The sequence below is a fragment of the Vanessa cardui genome, chromosome 24 (genome assembly GCF_905220365.1).
Source record: "Vanessa cardui chromosome 24, ilVanCard2.1, whole genome shotgun sequence".
Lineage (NCBI taxonomy): Eukaryota > Metazoa > Arthropoda > Insecta > Lepidoptera > Nymphalidae > Vanessa > Vanessa cardui.
In genome coordinates, this window is record NC_061146.1 from 6,607,449 (window position 1) to 6,624,117 (window position 16,669).

The 16,669-nt window shown below is 32.5% G+C and overlaps 2 protein-coding genes across 5 annotated transcripts in view; one reads left to right on the forward strand and one right to left on the reverse strand.

Moving 5' to 3' along the window:
• LOC124539952 (guanine nucleotide-binding protein G(s) subunit alpha) overlaps positions 1-8,210 on the reverse strand; it is a 43,027-nt gene extending 34,817 nt beyond the window's left edge. The window contains exons 1-2 of one of the 4 annotated variants that reach the window (XM_047117314.1): positions 7,891-8,210; positions 7,340-7,512 (exon numbers count right to left, since the gene is read on the reverse strand). The gene's annotated coding sequence lies outside the window, so the exon portion shown is untranslated. Of the gene's footprint in view, positions 1-7,339; positions 7,517-7,890 lie in introns of all 4 variants that reach the window. The other 3 variants (XM_047117313.1, XM_047117316.1, XM_047117315.1) reach the window with 3 other exon arrangements.
• Positions 8,211-8,690: 480 nt separating this feature from the next.
• Positions 8,691-16,653, forward strand: LOC124540177 (origin recognition complex subunit 6). Its single transcript, XM_047117638.1, has 6 exons — positions 8,691-8,867; positions 8,944-9,070; positions 9,806-9,994; positions 11,329-11,384; positions 15,839-15,999; positions 16,261-16,653. The coding sequence occupies exons 1-6, from the start codon at positions 8,794-8,796 to the stop codon at positions 16,557-16,559; spliced, it is 906 nt and encodes a 301-aa protein (XP_046973594.1). The 5' UTR covers positions 8,691-8,793; the 3' UTR covers positions 16,560-16,653.
• Positions 16,654-16,669: the final 16 nt, after the last annotated feature.

Here is a 16,669-nt window from a genome sequence, read left to right on the forward strand (position 1 = left end):
GTATTTTTGTTTTTTGCAAAATTTCATCATTTTTTCTGCACATTTCCGACACAAACATTCCGATATAATACGTCACTCAATTGTACTTACTATATCTCTAAATCTTTAGTTAAACTTATAGTTATACCACTGATACACTATTGATATATAGGTACATTATTAGCAGTACACTCATAAGCTGAAACTATAGTTAGAAGATGGTAAGATAACCTATAAATAGCTTTTTGATCATTCTACTTATTTTTTATCTGTATTTTTATTTAGGGACTTTCATCCTTTCAGGGCCTTACAACTCCATAATTATACTCCTAGAGGAGAGCCATTTGAAGCTTGTTTAAAATTAAAAAGACGATTACTATAAGACCTTAAAAACATTATTTAGCGGGTAATTACTGAAACACAGCCTGTGTTCTCTATTATCTCTGTCTTTCTCGTTTAAATTGACATTCGAGAGAAGAAGACAAAGCTCTATGTAACTGTAAACGCTCTGGAAAACATTTATAGATAAAACCGTTTAATTTTAAGATTCAGACATAATCGCAGACATAATCAAAGACGACAGGCTTGTAACGAAATCGATAAACAAACATGACACTTCTAATCTCTGTACTATAAGTCAAAACCAACGATATCACGCACTTAGCAACTAGACATACAAAATACCTAAGATATATTAGAGGGTATAGGCTATTTGACTGCTTTTTAAAATCCATCTTATATTATTTAGCAGAAGTTAAGGAACCCAGTAAAAGTTGATTTTTTTATTACTAGTAGGTACATATTTGCCGAAAAATATCATATTAAAAATTCCACATTTAAATAACGCGCGATAACGCTACTTGGACAATATGCCGCTGTAATGAGCTCGGTGACGTCACTTGCCTGTATTGTAATCTGTGGTACATATATAAGCAAGCAAGGTTGACAAGCAAATGACTTCATCATAACGTTTTGTGTCACGTGACAAACGTTTAAAAAAATGTATTTTTGAATAAATTAGGTATTATTTTCAACTTTCGTTAGTAAATAACCATTTTTAAACTCACAGTAGGTATATATGGACACTTTATTTTTCGCATAGTCAAATAGCCTATTAAACATAGCAGGTTTAAAGTAACCTTCATATTTCTCTGGGGGTTGTATACGTAGAATCAGGTAGCGAATAAACTTCATCACACAGAAATATCAAACTAATTACATTACAAAATAAATCAAACAACTTTGAACTACACTGACCACACAAATCCAGTTAGTGGATTGATAGTGGTGGAACGGGGTACCGGGAAGATTAAATGGGTTGATTGGATATAGGGTATACCAGGATAACTTCTAGGAATTTCAAGTTACGTCTCACTCAGTCAGGGCATATGGTCATTTCTCTCCATTCACAGCTTTTAACAGTGATTACGTATTTCCTCAAGAGTGTAGTTACTTATCATATGACACAGTCAAGTTATGCATTTTTCTTATCACTCTCTTGGTTTTGGACTTTTAACTTTTTGAAACTTTTAAAAATCAAATGTCATTTTTATAAAATTAATTGTTATAAAACCCATATCTAAGTAGATATTTATTGTTTTTAAGAGCGGTTGTATAGAGGGTACTAGATAAGACCAAGCCAATTCAGACTTTTTACTACACATACTAAATATGCTATTCAAATTATTTAATGACGCCATTTTAGAAAAAAAAAACTCTTGAGTAACAACATATCTGATTAAATCTACAAATAAGAACCCATTAATATCCCACTTGTGAACCCTTATTTTATACGTAGAAATTTTGGACTTTATTTCACAACGCTGTGATAAGTTCATGTAGCAAAATTTCGTTAAACACATCGAAATTTCCGAAAAAAAAGCGATTATGTGATATCCAGGATTTGAATCTCCGTTTCGATATCTCGTGATATCCACCGGGTCATATCGGGTCTTGCATTTCATCTGCCGATGGGTATTAGCGTTATCAGATATCGATCATTCCTTTGCCGATGTTCTTCTAGCCGTCGGACCTTAATTACTACGTCCTTTGTGCTGCAATTACACAGGCTGACTTGCATTGCAATGCTATTGTAAAAATATCATGCATACCAAAAGAGAAACATTGAATTATTTTTACTTTTTATGAGACATCATCACATACATTACTCTGATCCAGATGTAAGTAGCTAAAGATTGTGTTATGGAAAATCAGAAGTAACGACGGCACCACAAACACCCAGACCCAAGGCAACGTAGAAAACTAATGATAATCTACATCGACTCAGCCGGGAATCGAACCCAGGAGTGGCGTACCCATGAAAACCGGTGTACACACCACTCGACCACGGAGGTCGTCAACGTACCATATAGTAATTCATATGAATAAGGTTATGATTAAGGTAAAGGTTCATATTTTTTTTACCTATTAAGAGAAAAGCGATAAGTTCAAATATTCATTACATTAATACATTATCAATTAAAACGTACACTTTATCCCAACCATAATATGAAAAAAGCCAAATAAACAACATTCAACAGCAATTGACGTGATATTATTGGTCGATGGCTTGATTAACTTATGATATTCACTATGAATATGCGAAAAAATAGCGTTTTGAAAGTCGACGAAATAGTTATCGGAATTTTGGAAGTAAAATTAAAGTTGAAATAAGAAGTTAAGCGTAACAATGTTTTATTATAAATAGATATATCCATACAAATAAATAAAATCGGAGTGTCTGTTTGTAATATTAAAATAACCGCTTTCTGCTACATGCATTTGTCTTTATATACGGTACACATACCAAAACACACATTTTTAGAATTTTTGTCTATCTGTCTGTTTGTTCCGGGTAATCTCTGGAACGGTTGGGCCGATTTGAACAGGACTTTCATTGGCGGGTAGGTAATGTACTAAGGCGTAACTTAGGCTACTTTTTATACGCAAATAATACAAAGTTTTGGAAATATAAGCGCCCAACTTAAGTTGAGCTCTTTCTGATATGATTGTCGATATGAATTGGGGGTCAGCTTATACTATACGGGTACTTGATCGGGTGTATGTTGCGTTGCGTTTTGCAAATTTCCCACACCACGCGGACGTCGTCGTCTGTTTGTAATTTTTCTACTACGTGGACATGAATGTATATACGGTACACATGCCAAAACGTATAATTGTAGAAGTTTATAATGAGATGTCGTAAGCAAACAAATTCTGTAGTATGTTTAGTATCAGTATTGCACCCGTGCGAAGCCGGGGCGGGTCGCTAGTTAATCATAAAATCTTTGTAGTGCACAATATGTAAATCTAAGCTTTGTTTTAATTTTTTGCGTGTAAGTTGATCTTATTTTTAAATCAATAAAATCTTAATGTTATATAATATAGATACTTATTCATTTTGGACACAACCGTCAACCGTGAGGTTAATCTGAAGACGATAAGTAAAGAGCAACACAACGTGACGACCACGATGATCCTACTAAGACAATATTTAAATATTCTAACGATTACCACCGAATCATCTATACTAAGATAATAACGAATTATGTTATTAGAAATATATAAGATTAATCAAAATATATTTTAGGACTGTCGGTTTATTATGTAGATATTTGATACCTCATGAATAAAAAAACTGACGTATTATAAGCGCTAATGTCACTGTCTATGTTACGAAATTTTGAGACAGATAAAGAGGGATCTGAATAAGATATAGAGGGACACCAATTTTATAGTAAAAGTAACAGCCTCCAAATTTCCCACTGCTGGGATAAGGCCTCCTCTTCCATTAAGGAGAGGGTTTGGAACATATTCCACCACTCTGTTCCAACGCGAGTTGGTGTGTCCTCACGATGTTTCACTTCACCGCCGAGACACGAAATGAATTACAAACACAAATTAAGCACATACATATATATAGTGGTGCTTGAGTGAGTTTGAACCCGAAATCATCAGTTAAGGTGTACGCATTCTAACCACTGGGCCATCTCAGTTCAATTTTATAGTAGAATATGTTTTTTTTCTTATGATATACTAGAGTAGGGTAACATCTTAACATATATTGTCTGCTTAATGGATTCTATAATAAAGTGAAAATAATGATATGTTGTATTTTACTCATAAGAAACTTGCAATGTTCTTTACAGATATCAATATAGTACATGGCTGGCAAATGATGATCACAGGTACATTAATACAAGTTTATAAATAAGAATATGTATTTTTTTTTAGAAATATTTGCTATTCCTTAGATCGCCAGTGCGCCACCAACCTTGGAGACTAAGATGTTATGTCTCTTGTATATCACAATGGCGGCTTAAAGTTACTGAGCTTGTAGTTAAATTTTCCGTAGAAGTCGCGTCGAAAAACTAGCAACACCATTAATGTAGAAGAACTTTTTTTTCTATATTTGACACTCTGAACGGAATCTTTTGAAATATGTCAGAAAATATTATTACGTCGTGGAACACTGCAATTTTTTTTTTCTTAAACTTTTGCAATGCAATGGGAGAAAATTTTAAAGCCCAAAACAGATAGCAACTGCAAAATTTTTTAATAAATATATAAATTATTTATAATACAATAGCTTACTAATGTAGACATAAATACATCATCCAATATTGCCTTGCACGTTAGAAATAACTAGTCTAGTTTTTATTAAACACATTTATCTCTATGTATTGCTTAATTTCGATATTACCTTAAGATTTAATTTTAAGTTAAATCATTAAGTAGAGCACGCTTTCAAATACATAAATAGGAAATATGCAATTGCTAATTTTTACGAAATATCACGTTTACATAGAGATCCGTCTACAATATTCGAAATAATTACTGCAAATTATATAAAAAAACATTTTTTCTTGTCGTGTATTTTAGTGTACAACTTTATACCTAATTATTGACTATGTGACCTTGACTCTACATTCCAAGTATATTATGGACTAGCTGTGCCTGCGACTTCGGGCGCGTATGAATTTGACAAAAATGATTTTGTTATAGCCTTAGTTACTCCTTATTACATAAGCTATATACCTGTGAATGTCTCCTCAAAATCAGACCAGCCGTTCCAGAGATTAGACGATTAAGAAATTGTTACAAATTGTATTTTGGTATATGTACCGTATATATGCATTTAGTAAAAAGCTGTTATTTTAATATTGCAAACAGACACTCCAATCTTATTATATGACTATACTAATTGTCACCCAAGCACCACTCGTGTTTTAAGTATTAGTTGTTACATGTTAGGCAAAAAATAGCCTATGTTCTTCTTGGAAACGTAAGCCTGCTTTATTTCTTATTTTATCAAAATCAATACAGCGGTTTACCCATCAAAGGGTACAAAACAGACTGACTTTCGCATTTACTATATAAATATACATTTTTAGACAGACTCATTGAAATAAGTAGAACTTAGTTAATTCGGACAGTTCAGTTTGAATTGGTTTATATCTTAAATGACAATAAATAAACTTCTGATAGTCTTATCTTTGGTCAGCTGTGAGTCATAGATATAACATTTCTTTTAGTATTTCTCAAGAGTTTTCTTACTCAGTAATTGATACGGTAACGCTTTATGACCTTGTAACATGAGACTATATAGTCCGTCAGCGGGTAATGTATGGACTGGGTAATATCATAATTAAATCTTATTAGAAATATAGTATTAATTAAAATAGTATGTATATGTTCTATATTAACTTAAATGTTATTTTATTTATTATTACAGTACCATTGGTGGATAACTAAAATTCCAGACAACCTATACCATTAATTGTCTGGAAGAATCACTGTAGCATTGTAGTCATTGATGTTAATTAGGCTGTCAACATGGTTTGTATTATATTTTCTCTTTTGGGCATATAATAAAGTATTAAGTAATTATTTTTTTTGTAATATACTTAAGTGTTCATCACTATTTAGTAATCAAACATCAGACTTATAAGACTTTGGGTATATCTCTGAATCTAATATGTCTCATATGAAAATTAACAGATAATATAAATAAGATATTTATAAAATATAGAACAAATATACTTATTCCTCACTTATAATACAATTAACTAACTTCATTTATAGTCTCTGCTGTAAATAAGCTAAGTTAAACAAGCAATAGTCGAAGCCCCATTATACATCAATACCTTTTTATGCCCACTCTTAAGGAGAGAGAAAAGTTGCCCACATATTAGGGTTAAAAAACCCTATGAACACATAATAAATACATTCAAATCTATTCAGTCATTCTGATGTAATTAAATAACAAACATTCATTCATTCATTTAAATTTCATTTATTAATGAAAATATTTATCAACAAGTTATATTAATAAGCTTTTTGTATTTTTTTATGTTATGTGTTATGATGGGTGCAATATATATATAAATAATATAAATAAGAGTTCATTCACTTTACAGTCAAAATAATTGTCTTTACAAAATGACTTTTAATTTAAATATACATAGCATATATAGTCACTTTTGCATTTACTATATATTATATATGGCTTTTTTTTGCAGTTATATTAGTTTAGTTCATGCTATTAAGCCTTATGATTATGTAGAATTAATCAAGTCATTGCGAACTTTCCAAAGAGATAAATCAAAGATAGAAAATAAATATGAAATAAAATCAAAATCACATCTTTTTAGAATAAACTGAAAAGGCAACCTTTAAGTCACATATTGTCTCACCACTGACTTCATTGTTATTTTTTCAGGTTTGATTCCCGCTTGTTACAATTATACTAGACTTCGTAGTTTGTGTTTTAATAGTGAAGGAGATAAAATATTCTCTTGCATTGTATAAGAGAATCTATCATACATATATATTTTATATTATATCAATTAAGGTTAAGATTTTGTAGTATCGTTTAAAAACTGCACAGTATGATGTTGAGATATCCAAATTTCAAAAATATTTTGATATATATATATAATATGCACACAAGTAAACAAGTGGGGATGTAGACTACAATAGCTGTCATAAATAAATGAACTTTAAATATGCAATTAATTAATTTACTATATTTATAGCTACTACTGCTTTATGTCATATTTCTACAAACATTAAACAAATTTAATGTAATTATAACATTTAAGGCCAGACAAAGTAGGCTCATTAATATTATGCATGCATATATATTTGAAATAGTATGGTATAGATATGAATATCTGGAGTACAAGATTTAATTAAATATTGAACACATATTAGTATAATTGTAAGTATTAAAGAGTTTTAACTGCAATTGTGACTACTCAATAGCTACGTTGCACTGTTAGTTCATTTGGTTTACTCTATATCCTTGTTTATTGTGTGTTTCAGTTGGTTGTATGTCTGTGGTACGCTAAGCACTTACCAGCAAGTGGGAGTGGTGTTATCCACGGTGTCTTGGTTGGCCTGCGAAGGAGACTCGGCTCCCCGCGCGCCACCCGCCACTGAGGAAGCCGTGGTGCCGCTGTGCCCACTCACTGCGCCCACATCATTCACCACACTGTTATTATCTCCACCAAACTGACACCAATCGCATCTCTACCTGAAAACACCACACTTTGATGCACTTCCAATGAGCACTCGAGTGTTCGCGTATATGCACTTGATTCAGATCGAAGACACTCGCGAGATAAAAGACACTCGGCGGGGTTGCAAGAGGAGTACGGTGCAACGATCACGCCCAAAATTCACAAATATATCCCTAAAAAATGGCAACCTTCAAATATAATGACCCGACTCATCTCGCGAGTCCACCATGGTATACTGTAATATTTATAAACTTTCACGGGTTAATTATAGACCAGACGTTACTATTAACGTTTGAACATAAGTAAAAGATGAGAAAATAATATTTATAAATAGATTCGGAATATTTTGATACAAATCTATATTGGTCGAATAACACTGCATACACACCCCTGATTCGGGTGGAGTGGATCCTCTTCTTTCTCTTAATAATGTTTTTAATATACAAAATTTAGCACGGATTATTTAATAAGACTACAATTAAATGACCTACACCCTGATAACTACAAAGACATTTTTGTAGCAATGACAGCGATCCGTATCGGCTTCACAGAACCTACAGAAAAAATCAACATGTCGCCTACTGTGATATTACGAAAAGGTGTTTTATCATTGCATATTCTGTTGAATAGAGATAAAGGGGCGTGGTCAACTATATTTTGAGATGATGCAAATGATGTTGATATCAGTAATGGTTTGATGATTGATTAGAAAGCCTAATAAATAATTTAATTCACTTTATATTATATTTAAAACATATGTTACGTATATCACATTGCGATTGTTTTAAAATCAACAAGTTAAATTAAATTAAATATACTACTGATTTACCTATGATATATTTGTTTAATAAATAAATAATTATTTAAGTAACCGTACAAAATACTTTGTATATGTGTAATTAACTGAAATATGTATTGTTTTCTAAGAATGAATTATTGACTAAAATAATTTAATTTTTATCGATGATAGCTTTAACGATTTACAAAATATGTACATATTTTTTTTTATCCGAATTTATTTATGAAAAATAATTCCTAAAACTAATTTTCATTCTTCATTTGAGAGCACATTTGGAAAACTGTATAAAAAACTTGGTATTCAAGTCATTAGAACCATAGACAAAAATTACTTTGGTATCAGCTGTAAAATAGGTAGGTACTGTATTAGGATATGTCATCAGTGACATTTTGTATGAATTAAGGCGCGCTTTGCAGACGGAAATAAATGACGGATAACTCTTTCGTGGTTTCAATCAAATATAATTAAATTGATGAATATTGTATAACCGCCATGGCTACACATAATAGAACATTAAAATTGATTGCTACAAAGTTGGGTGTTGGTGAAGAGGATAAAGTTATTAAGTATGATTGCATTTTGTATTCAAAGTAATAACTGTTATAAGTTAGATACTAAATGTACTTTATTATAACATTACAGTAAGGCAGCAGAGTTCGAACGATTGTTACAAACAAAATCTATTGCAGGCAGTAGTATTACGGATACGAGCAAAATTGTAATTTGCTTAGATCTCGCGGCCTCTATTTACGGGTCAGATTTGGACAACGTATGTATATTTTTCAAAGTATTTAAACTTATTAGATTATTTAGACAACGATATTTTTATTTGAAAGAGAAGCTGCGTCGTTGGTATAGCTTGTAAGGCTAGGCTGTATTGTTGTTTAGGTCCTATATTTCATTTCTTTTTTGCCTTTTTCTCTAAAGACACTATGTATGAACATAAATTGGCAATGTTTACAATTAGAATTATTGGTTTCATAGTACGAAATATTATAAATATAGAATAAGACATATTTACCTTATCATTTCCTTGAAAATTTAATTCTAATAAATCTTTTAAAATAATTTAATCATTACTTATACAACTTTGAACAATGTTTAATTCAGTGGAGCACTCAATGTCTTGAATTATAAATTCAAATTATCAATCAAAATAACCATATAATATAATTTTTTTCATATTTAGTCTAATATTTAAATAAATATGTAATAGTAGCCTGTAAATGTCCCACTGCTGAGCTAAGTTCTCGTCTTCACTCTCTCGTTCACATGCACATTTGTGAGAATTTCATTGACATTAGACATGCAGGTTACCTCAGTATGTTTTCTTTCAATGTCAATTATTAAATGAATTATAAAGACAAATTAAGCACATGGAAATTCAGGAGTGCTTGTCTGAGCTTGTACCCACAATTAAGATGCACATGTTCTAAGCAATGCATCATGTCATCATTTAGTAATTAGTAAGCCTTTTATAAAAGTATAAATTAATTATTTTCAGAAAGCAGCTATCAAATACTCTGGATTGAAAGGTCCTTCATACTTGAACTGTAAGAAAGTTGTGGAAAATCTCTTAGAAATAAATAATGATAAGCTGACAGTTCATTTTCTGTGTGTGTCAATGCAATGCACTGGTGTGCAATCTCTCGCCGAAAATATCCTAGAAGAATACCAAAGACAAGCCAAGACTGTGAGTATTGTTTTATTTGTTGCTAAATAATGATTATTGTGTTTAAATTTATTTCCCACACACAACATATACTTTTTATATTTGTAGCACTGCACCTTAGTCTACTCAAAATAGTAAACTACCCAAAATTGTATAAGATTTTGACAATTTCACTATTATTTTTACTTTGCATATGAATTTCTAATATCAGGGATTTTATTGTTTATTTCTGGCCTGGGGGGCATAATCTCATATTTCATGTTAAATCCAATGGGCACCAGTTTTCTGAAAATCATATCACATTAATTGACATAATCTAACCAGCAGTATTTTTTGTATTAGCTCTTAACGGATTTGATTTCCAAAAAAATGTCTGACTAATTTTACTAAACAACAGTGGTTGGGTTATAAGTTTAATTCCTTTAAAATTAACAGTACTAGTAGCTAGCAATTAAATTAGTAATAAATTAATTAAGTAGTAACTAGTAATTAGATTGTTTATTGAGAATAATGCTAGAGAGATTGGAATGTCCACAACAATCCACAGACCATTTTGTAATATAGAAGAAAATTTGTTGTCTTCAATGTCTATTTTAATGAAATTTACATAATTTATAAAATTAATATTTACGCATACTATTCTAAGTACATAAGTGGGTGAAACGGGTTTTGGAAGTATGTATGAAAGTCCAGTATTGGGCACACCTAGTGTTATTATAAATGCAAAAGTTTGAACAGACAGATGCTTGTTTCTTAATCATGTTAGAATGCAATTTGGCTCAGAGGATAGATCATGGTTTGGAGTAGAATGTAGCTTACTTTTTATTATAAATTAATGTTACCTTACTTAATCCACCTCCTTGCCATTCATATGCAGGCATAGCCATGGGCAGAAATGAGTTTTAATAAATTTATCAGTATAATAAAATGATTGTTAGCCTCATTCAGTATTATACATACAGTATATTCTGCCCATGTATACACACATACAGTATAATACTGAATGAGGGTAACAATCATATATATATGTATAATTACAATATTTAATATTCAAGTACAGCCTCATAGATATTTAGTTTTATCTATTCATGTACAGACAGAAGTACAATATTTATTTTGTTGTAAATATTTCAACTAACTTTACAAGCTTACGAATCACTTGATGGAATTTCAATGTTGTTTTTGTATTTCATCTACAATCCACTTAGTATTACCAATTGTATGAGGTTACATGTAACATGTAATTGTACCACGGGTTCCAGCTGGTCATTAAGCTATAATTTTACCTTTTTTATTTATATAAGCTATAAAAATTATATAGATTTATAAATCTTGGTTTACTTTTTGTTTTTCAGGACATTGATTTGAATTTACCTCAGTATGTGTGTATGGCTGTATATCAAGCTTGCAGGTGCCTATAAATATATTTGTTTTATTATTTTTAAATATTACTTTTTCTTATGTTTGTAATGAATGATTAATTAATATTATATGATTGTGGGTAGTTGTGAACTGATTTGACAAAATAAATAGTTTAGCTTTGATTCTCAAATATGTTGTATCTTTTAATGGCGACTGTGGAAAATTAATAAATTTTTGTGGAAAATGGCATCGAATATTGCTAATATAGTGTTTCCCGGACGATTTAACCCTAAAACGGACAAGTGGTGTGATTATAAAGAACAATTATTGTGTGCTCTGGATGCCGCGGCTTATGAAGAAACCAACCTTGACAAAGCGCGTTCTTTGTTTTTATCCCAATGCGGGAAGGAGACTTATTCATTAATTGCATCACTATTGGTTCCAAATCGACCAACGAATGTGAACTTTAGCGACATTCTTCGTGTTTTGGATCAGTTTTATGAGCCGGAAGTTAACGAAATTTTACAAGCGGGAAAATTTCATAAACGTCAACAATTACAAAGTGAAAGCGTGCAAGATTTTGTTTCGGCGATAAGTTTACTAGGCGCTAAATGTAATTTTGTGGATTTAAAACGTCAGTTAAGAGACCGGTTAGTGTTGGGTGTGCGTGATGACCGCTTAAGGCGTGAATTATTGAAGATTAAAGATTTAACATATGAGACAGCTGTACAGACGTGTCTTAATCACCAAGCGGCGTTACTTGATTTGTACCCCGATGCTAATGAGACAAAGCAAACTCCGTTCCATGTTACAGAACCCATGGATATTAGTAAAATCAGATCCAATGATTGCCATTGACACTGTTCGCGTGCACATAAGCCAGGAGAGAAATGTCCATTTATAAAAGCAAGATGTTTTTATTGTAAGAGATTTGGGCATATTGCAGCTGTATGCAATAAACGATCTGGAAAGACGCAGGATATCTGTAATATTGAAAACAGTGGGGAGGAGGCAACATTCAGTGATAGATCTATGATGAGTATATATGTCTGCTCCGAAAATTATCGTCAGCCGATAACAGCAGATGTTATGATTGAAGGTGTTAAAGTGACTATGGAAATTGACTCTGGAGCATCAAGAACTATTATTTCTGAAGATACATACAATAAATTGTGGTCAATTCCTCCTTCACTTAATGCTACTAATATAAAACTTGTAACATGGACTCGTGAACCATTAAAAGTAGTCGGTGAAGTAAATGTACATGTGAAGTTGGGTGCTAAGGAAGCTCGATGTGACTTGATAGTGGTTTCGGGCAAAGGACCTAGTCTCTTAGGTCGGAATTGGTTTCATGGATTAAATATTGAAATTGTTGGACTTTGTTGGTCTGAAGATAAGATAACAAATTTAGTGAATCAGTTTCCTGGATTATTTGCTAGTGAATTAGGAGAATATAAGGGACCACTGGTGTCTTTACATGTACGTGCTGATACTACACCAAAATTTTTAAAAGCCCGAGCAATTCCGTTTCCTTTAAAACAGAAAGTTAATGAAGAATTAAATAAAATGGTTGATCAAGGAATTCTAACTCCTGTAAATTACTCCAATTGGGCTACTCCATTACGCATTGTGAAAAAGGATGATGGGTCACTACGGATTTGTGGTGATTATCGAGCTACAGTTAATGCGGCAATTGATGTAGATTCTTTTCCACTTCCTAAAGCGGTGGAGGCTTTTGTAAAGCTGAGTGGTGGTCGTGTATTCAGTAAACTAGACCTTAAACAAGCTTATACACAATTAAAAGTGGATGATAAGACAGCAATGCTTTTAACTCTGAACACACCTATTGGATTAATGAAAATGAATCGCCTAGCATTTGGTGTAAATGCAGCACCGGCTATATTCCAACGGGTGATGTCTACAGCTTTTGCTGATAAGGAGGGAGTTGCTTGTTTATTAGATGATATAGCAATTATGGGCCGGAATGAAGAAGAGCATGAACAGCGATTGTATGAAGTTTTAGATAAATTGCATGATATGGGTTTTCGATTGAATGTATCAAAATGTATATTTGCAGCTGAAAGTATCACTTTCCTTGGTCATATGATTGATGCTAATGGCTTACACCCGGCACCAGCTAAGGTTAAGGAGATTCGTGAGAAACCAGCACCAACAAATAAAGAAACTTTACGAGCATTTTTAGGCCTGTATAACTTTTATGAAAAGTTTTTACCCGATAAGGCTACACTTTTGGAACCACTGTACCGCTTGCTAGATTCTAAGAGACCTTGGAATTGGGGTGAACCTGAACAAATAGCTTTTGATACGGCTAAGAATCTTCTATCTTCGGAATTGACTTTGGTAGGATATGAGCTGGATAGAGAATTGCTCCTTATTTGTGATTCGTCTGATTATGGTTTAGGAGCAATCATTGCACATGTAATGGATGATGGTTCTGAAAGGCCAATTATGATGGCATCGAGAACTCTGCAGAAACATGAAAGACATTATGGACAAATTGACAAGGAGGCTTTAGCAATAATATTTGGATTGTCAAAGTTTCATGAATATTTAGCGGGTCGTAAATTTTCTATTATAACAGACCATAAGCCTTTGGTTGGTTTGTTTAATCCAGATAAACCAATACCAGAACAGATATCACCTAGAATGTTGCGTTGGTCATTAAAATTAAGCTGTTATCAGTATATTATTAAGTACAGAGCAGGAAAGTTGATTGGTAATGCTGATGCTCTTAGTAGATGGACTGTTCCTACGGCTTCTGTGGAGGAAGCTCCACTCAAGGATGTTTTATTACTGGATGAGACTCCAGATGGCTGGAACTTAGATGCTAATAAGGTAGCATCGGAGACGAAAAAAGATCCGGTTTTACGGAAGGTTATGTTTAACATGCTACATGGATGGCCACGTTCAAACTCCGATCCTACCTTACAACCATTTTGGCAGCGCAAAGAAGCTCTATCACATAGTAAAGATTGTTTACTGTGGTGCAATAGAGTTGTTATCCCTAAAACCCTCCAGGAGGATGTGTTAAAGTTATTACATGCTCCACATGCAGGAATTGTGCAAACTAAGGCTTATGCTAGAGGATATGTTTGGTGGTATGGAATGGATAAGGAGATAGAGAGATTAGTTTCTGGATGTCATCAGTGTCAAGCGGTAAGAAACAACCCACCAAGGGACCCGCAGACGTGGGTTGTATCTGAAAAGCCATGGAAAAGAGTGCATATAGATTTTGCAGGCCCATTCCAAGGTAAAACTTTTCTATTATTAATTGACAGCTACAGTAAATGGTTGGAAGCAGAGATTGTTACGTGTATGAATAGTACCAGTGTAACAACAATTCTCAGGAAAATATTTGCATCTCAGGGACTTCCTGATGTATTAGTTTCTGATAATGGTAGGACTTTTGTTTCTGAAGAGTTTAATAATTTCCTAAGCAAAAATGGGATACAACATTTGTATTCTCCACCATATCATCCAGCTACCAATGGCCAAATTGAAAGGAGTATACAAAGTTTCAAAAATAAATTGAAGAAATTGTCTGAGTTGGAGATACCATGGAGTGAAAAACTCCCTAGAGTTTTATACTATTTGCGTACAGTACCTTGCACTACTACTAACAAAAGTCCAGCTGAGATGTTAAATGGGCGTAAATACAGAACAGCAGTGTCTAATTTACACCCAGATGCTGTACCAAGTCGTACTGAGTTACAGTTGGATAATGCAGCCCAAACCTCACCAAGAAGAGCTTTCACAGTGGACTAACCGATACTGATTCGTATGTATGGACCAGGTGAGAAATGGAAGAGGGCTGTAGTAGAGATGGTAGAGGGTCCCAGCTCATATCTGGTGAGGACAGAAGACGGAGTATTACAACGTCGGCATGTTGATCAAATTCTGGCTCGCAGTGTTGAGGCGACTAGACAAAATAACGAGCCTCAAGATAGAACCATGCCTCCTGTATCTTTATCACCTAGATCAAACTCTGACTCACTACAAACAGATGAACCTATTGAAATACCGCCACCAGAATTGTGGCCGGATATAATTGGCATACCAAATACTACAGAATGATAATTAATTAATTTCCAAATTATTTTATTGTTGTAATTGGGCAAATCTTTACATGTAATAAATAACTTAAATGTGTGAGGGGAAGGTATGTTATGTTTGTAATGAATGATTAATTAATATTATATGATTGTGGGTAGTTGTGAACTGATTTGACAAAATAAATAGTTTAGCTTTGATTCTCAAATATGTTGTATCTTTTACTTTTAAATATTATATTTTAAATATTTATGAACAATTTTATTATGAGCTATGATGATATGTTTGCCTAAAATTAATTACTTTTAAATTGGTAATGTATATAAATTGACAAATTTTTAAATATCTTATTAACAATTTTCTAAAGATAAATTAGTAGGACAAAGAAAGTATTAAATAATCTAAAATACGATTTTAACTGTTACATTTTAGGGTAAATAAAGTGAAAATATCGAAGAGCAAAATAATTGAAAGATCTAGATTAAAATCAGCACAATGGACGAAACTAGATGCTGATTGGACTAAATTTGTCGATGAAAAGTTTGCCACAGTAAAGAAAAGAGGCAGACCACCTAAAGCTATAGAGAAAAATGGTGAGTTTTTCAAAAAGAGTTCCACCCCCCATTTCCCAGTCTTGGACATGTAACCAAGAAAGTGGGAAAAAATCCACTTTCATATTATTTCATATTTATTACTTATGTCATAATTTTGTAGTCACTGTTTAGTGTTGCTACCTTTTGCAGCAACTTAACAATTATGAACTTATTTGTTGTCGGTTTTTTTAAAATAAATTATTAAGTTTGTTGTTCATTTAACAAAACTAATGCAATTTAATGCATTTAATATAATTTCAGATGATGACAAATTAATGGAGGTGGACAGTCAAATTACAAAAGAAGAAAAGCAATCTGAACCTCAAATAGAACCATACGAAGACTGGAAAAAACGAATGCTAGAAACCGCTTATAAAGAATTAAAAGAGCTAGAAAAGCAGAGAAACGAGACAGAAGATAATGATAGAGTGAGAAAGATAAAGGAACAGCTGACATCGCCGAGACGATCACCGAGAAAGACTCCCCAAAAATTTTCACCCTACAAAAGCCCCGTAAAAGCCTGTAATGGAATAAGGCTCTTGTTTCCTAAGGAGTTATGATCATTATTACGTGCCATAATTTTAATGAAAATGAGAATTATATGGACTTTTAAACATTTTACTGAATTAAAAATTTGTATTAAATTATTTGTTATTTTACGTAAGAAATT

Coding starts and splice junctions, on each gene's coding strand:
- LOC124540177 (XM_047117638.1), top strand. CDS start 8,794: ATGGCTACACATAATAGAACATTAAAATTGATTGCTACAAAGTTGGGT. Junction 9,071..9,805: donor ACGGGTCAGATTTGGACAAC/GTATGTATATTT, acceptor AATTATTTTCAG/AAAGCAGCTATCAAATACTC. Junction 11,385..15,838: donor GCTGTATATCAAGCTTGCAG/GTGCCTATAAAT, acceptor GTTACATTTTAG/GGTAAATAAAGTGAAAATAT.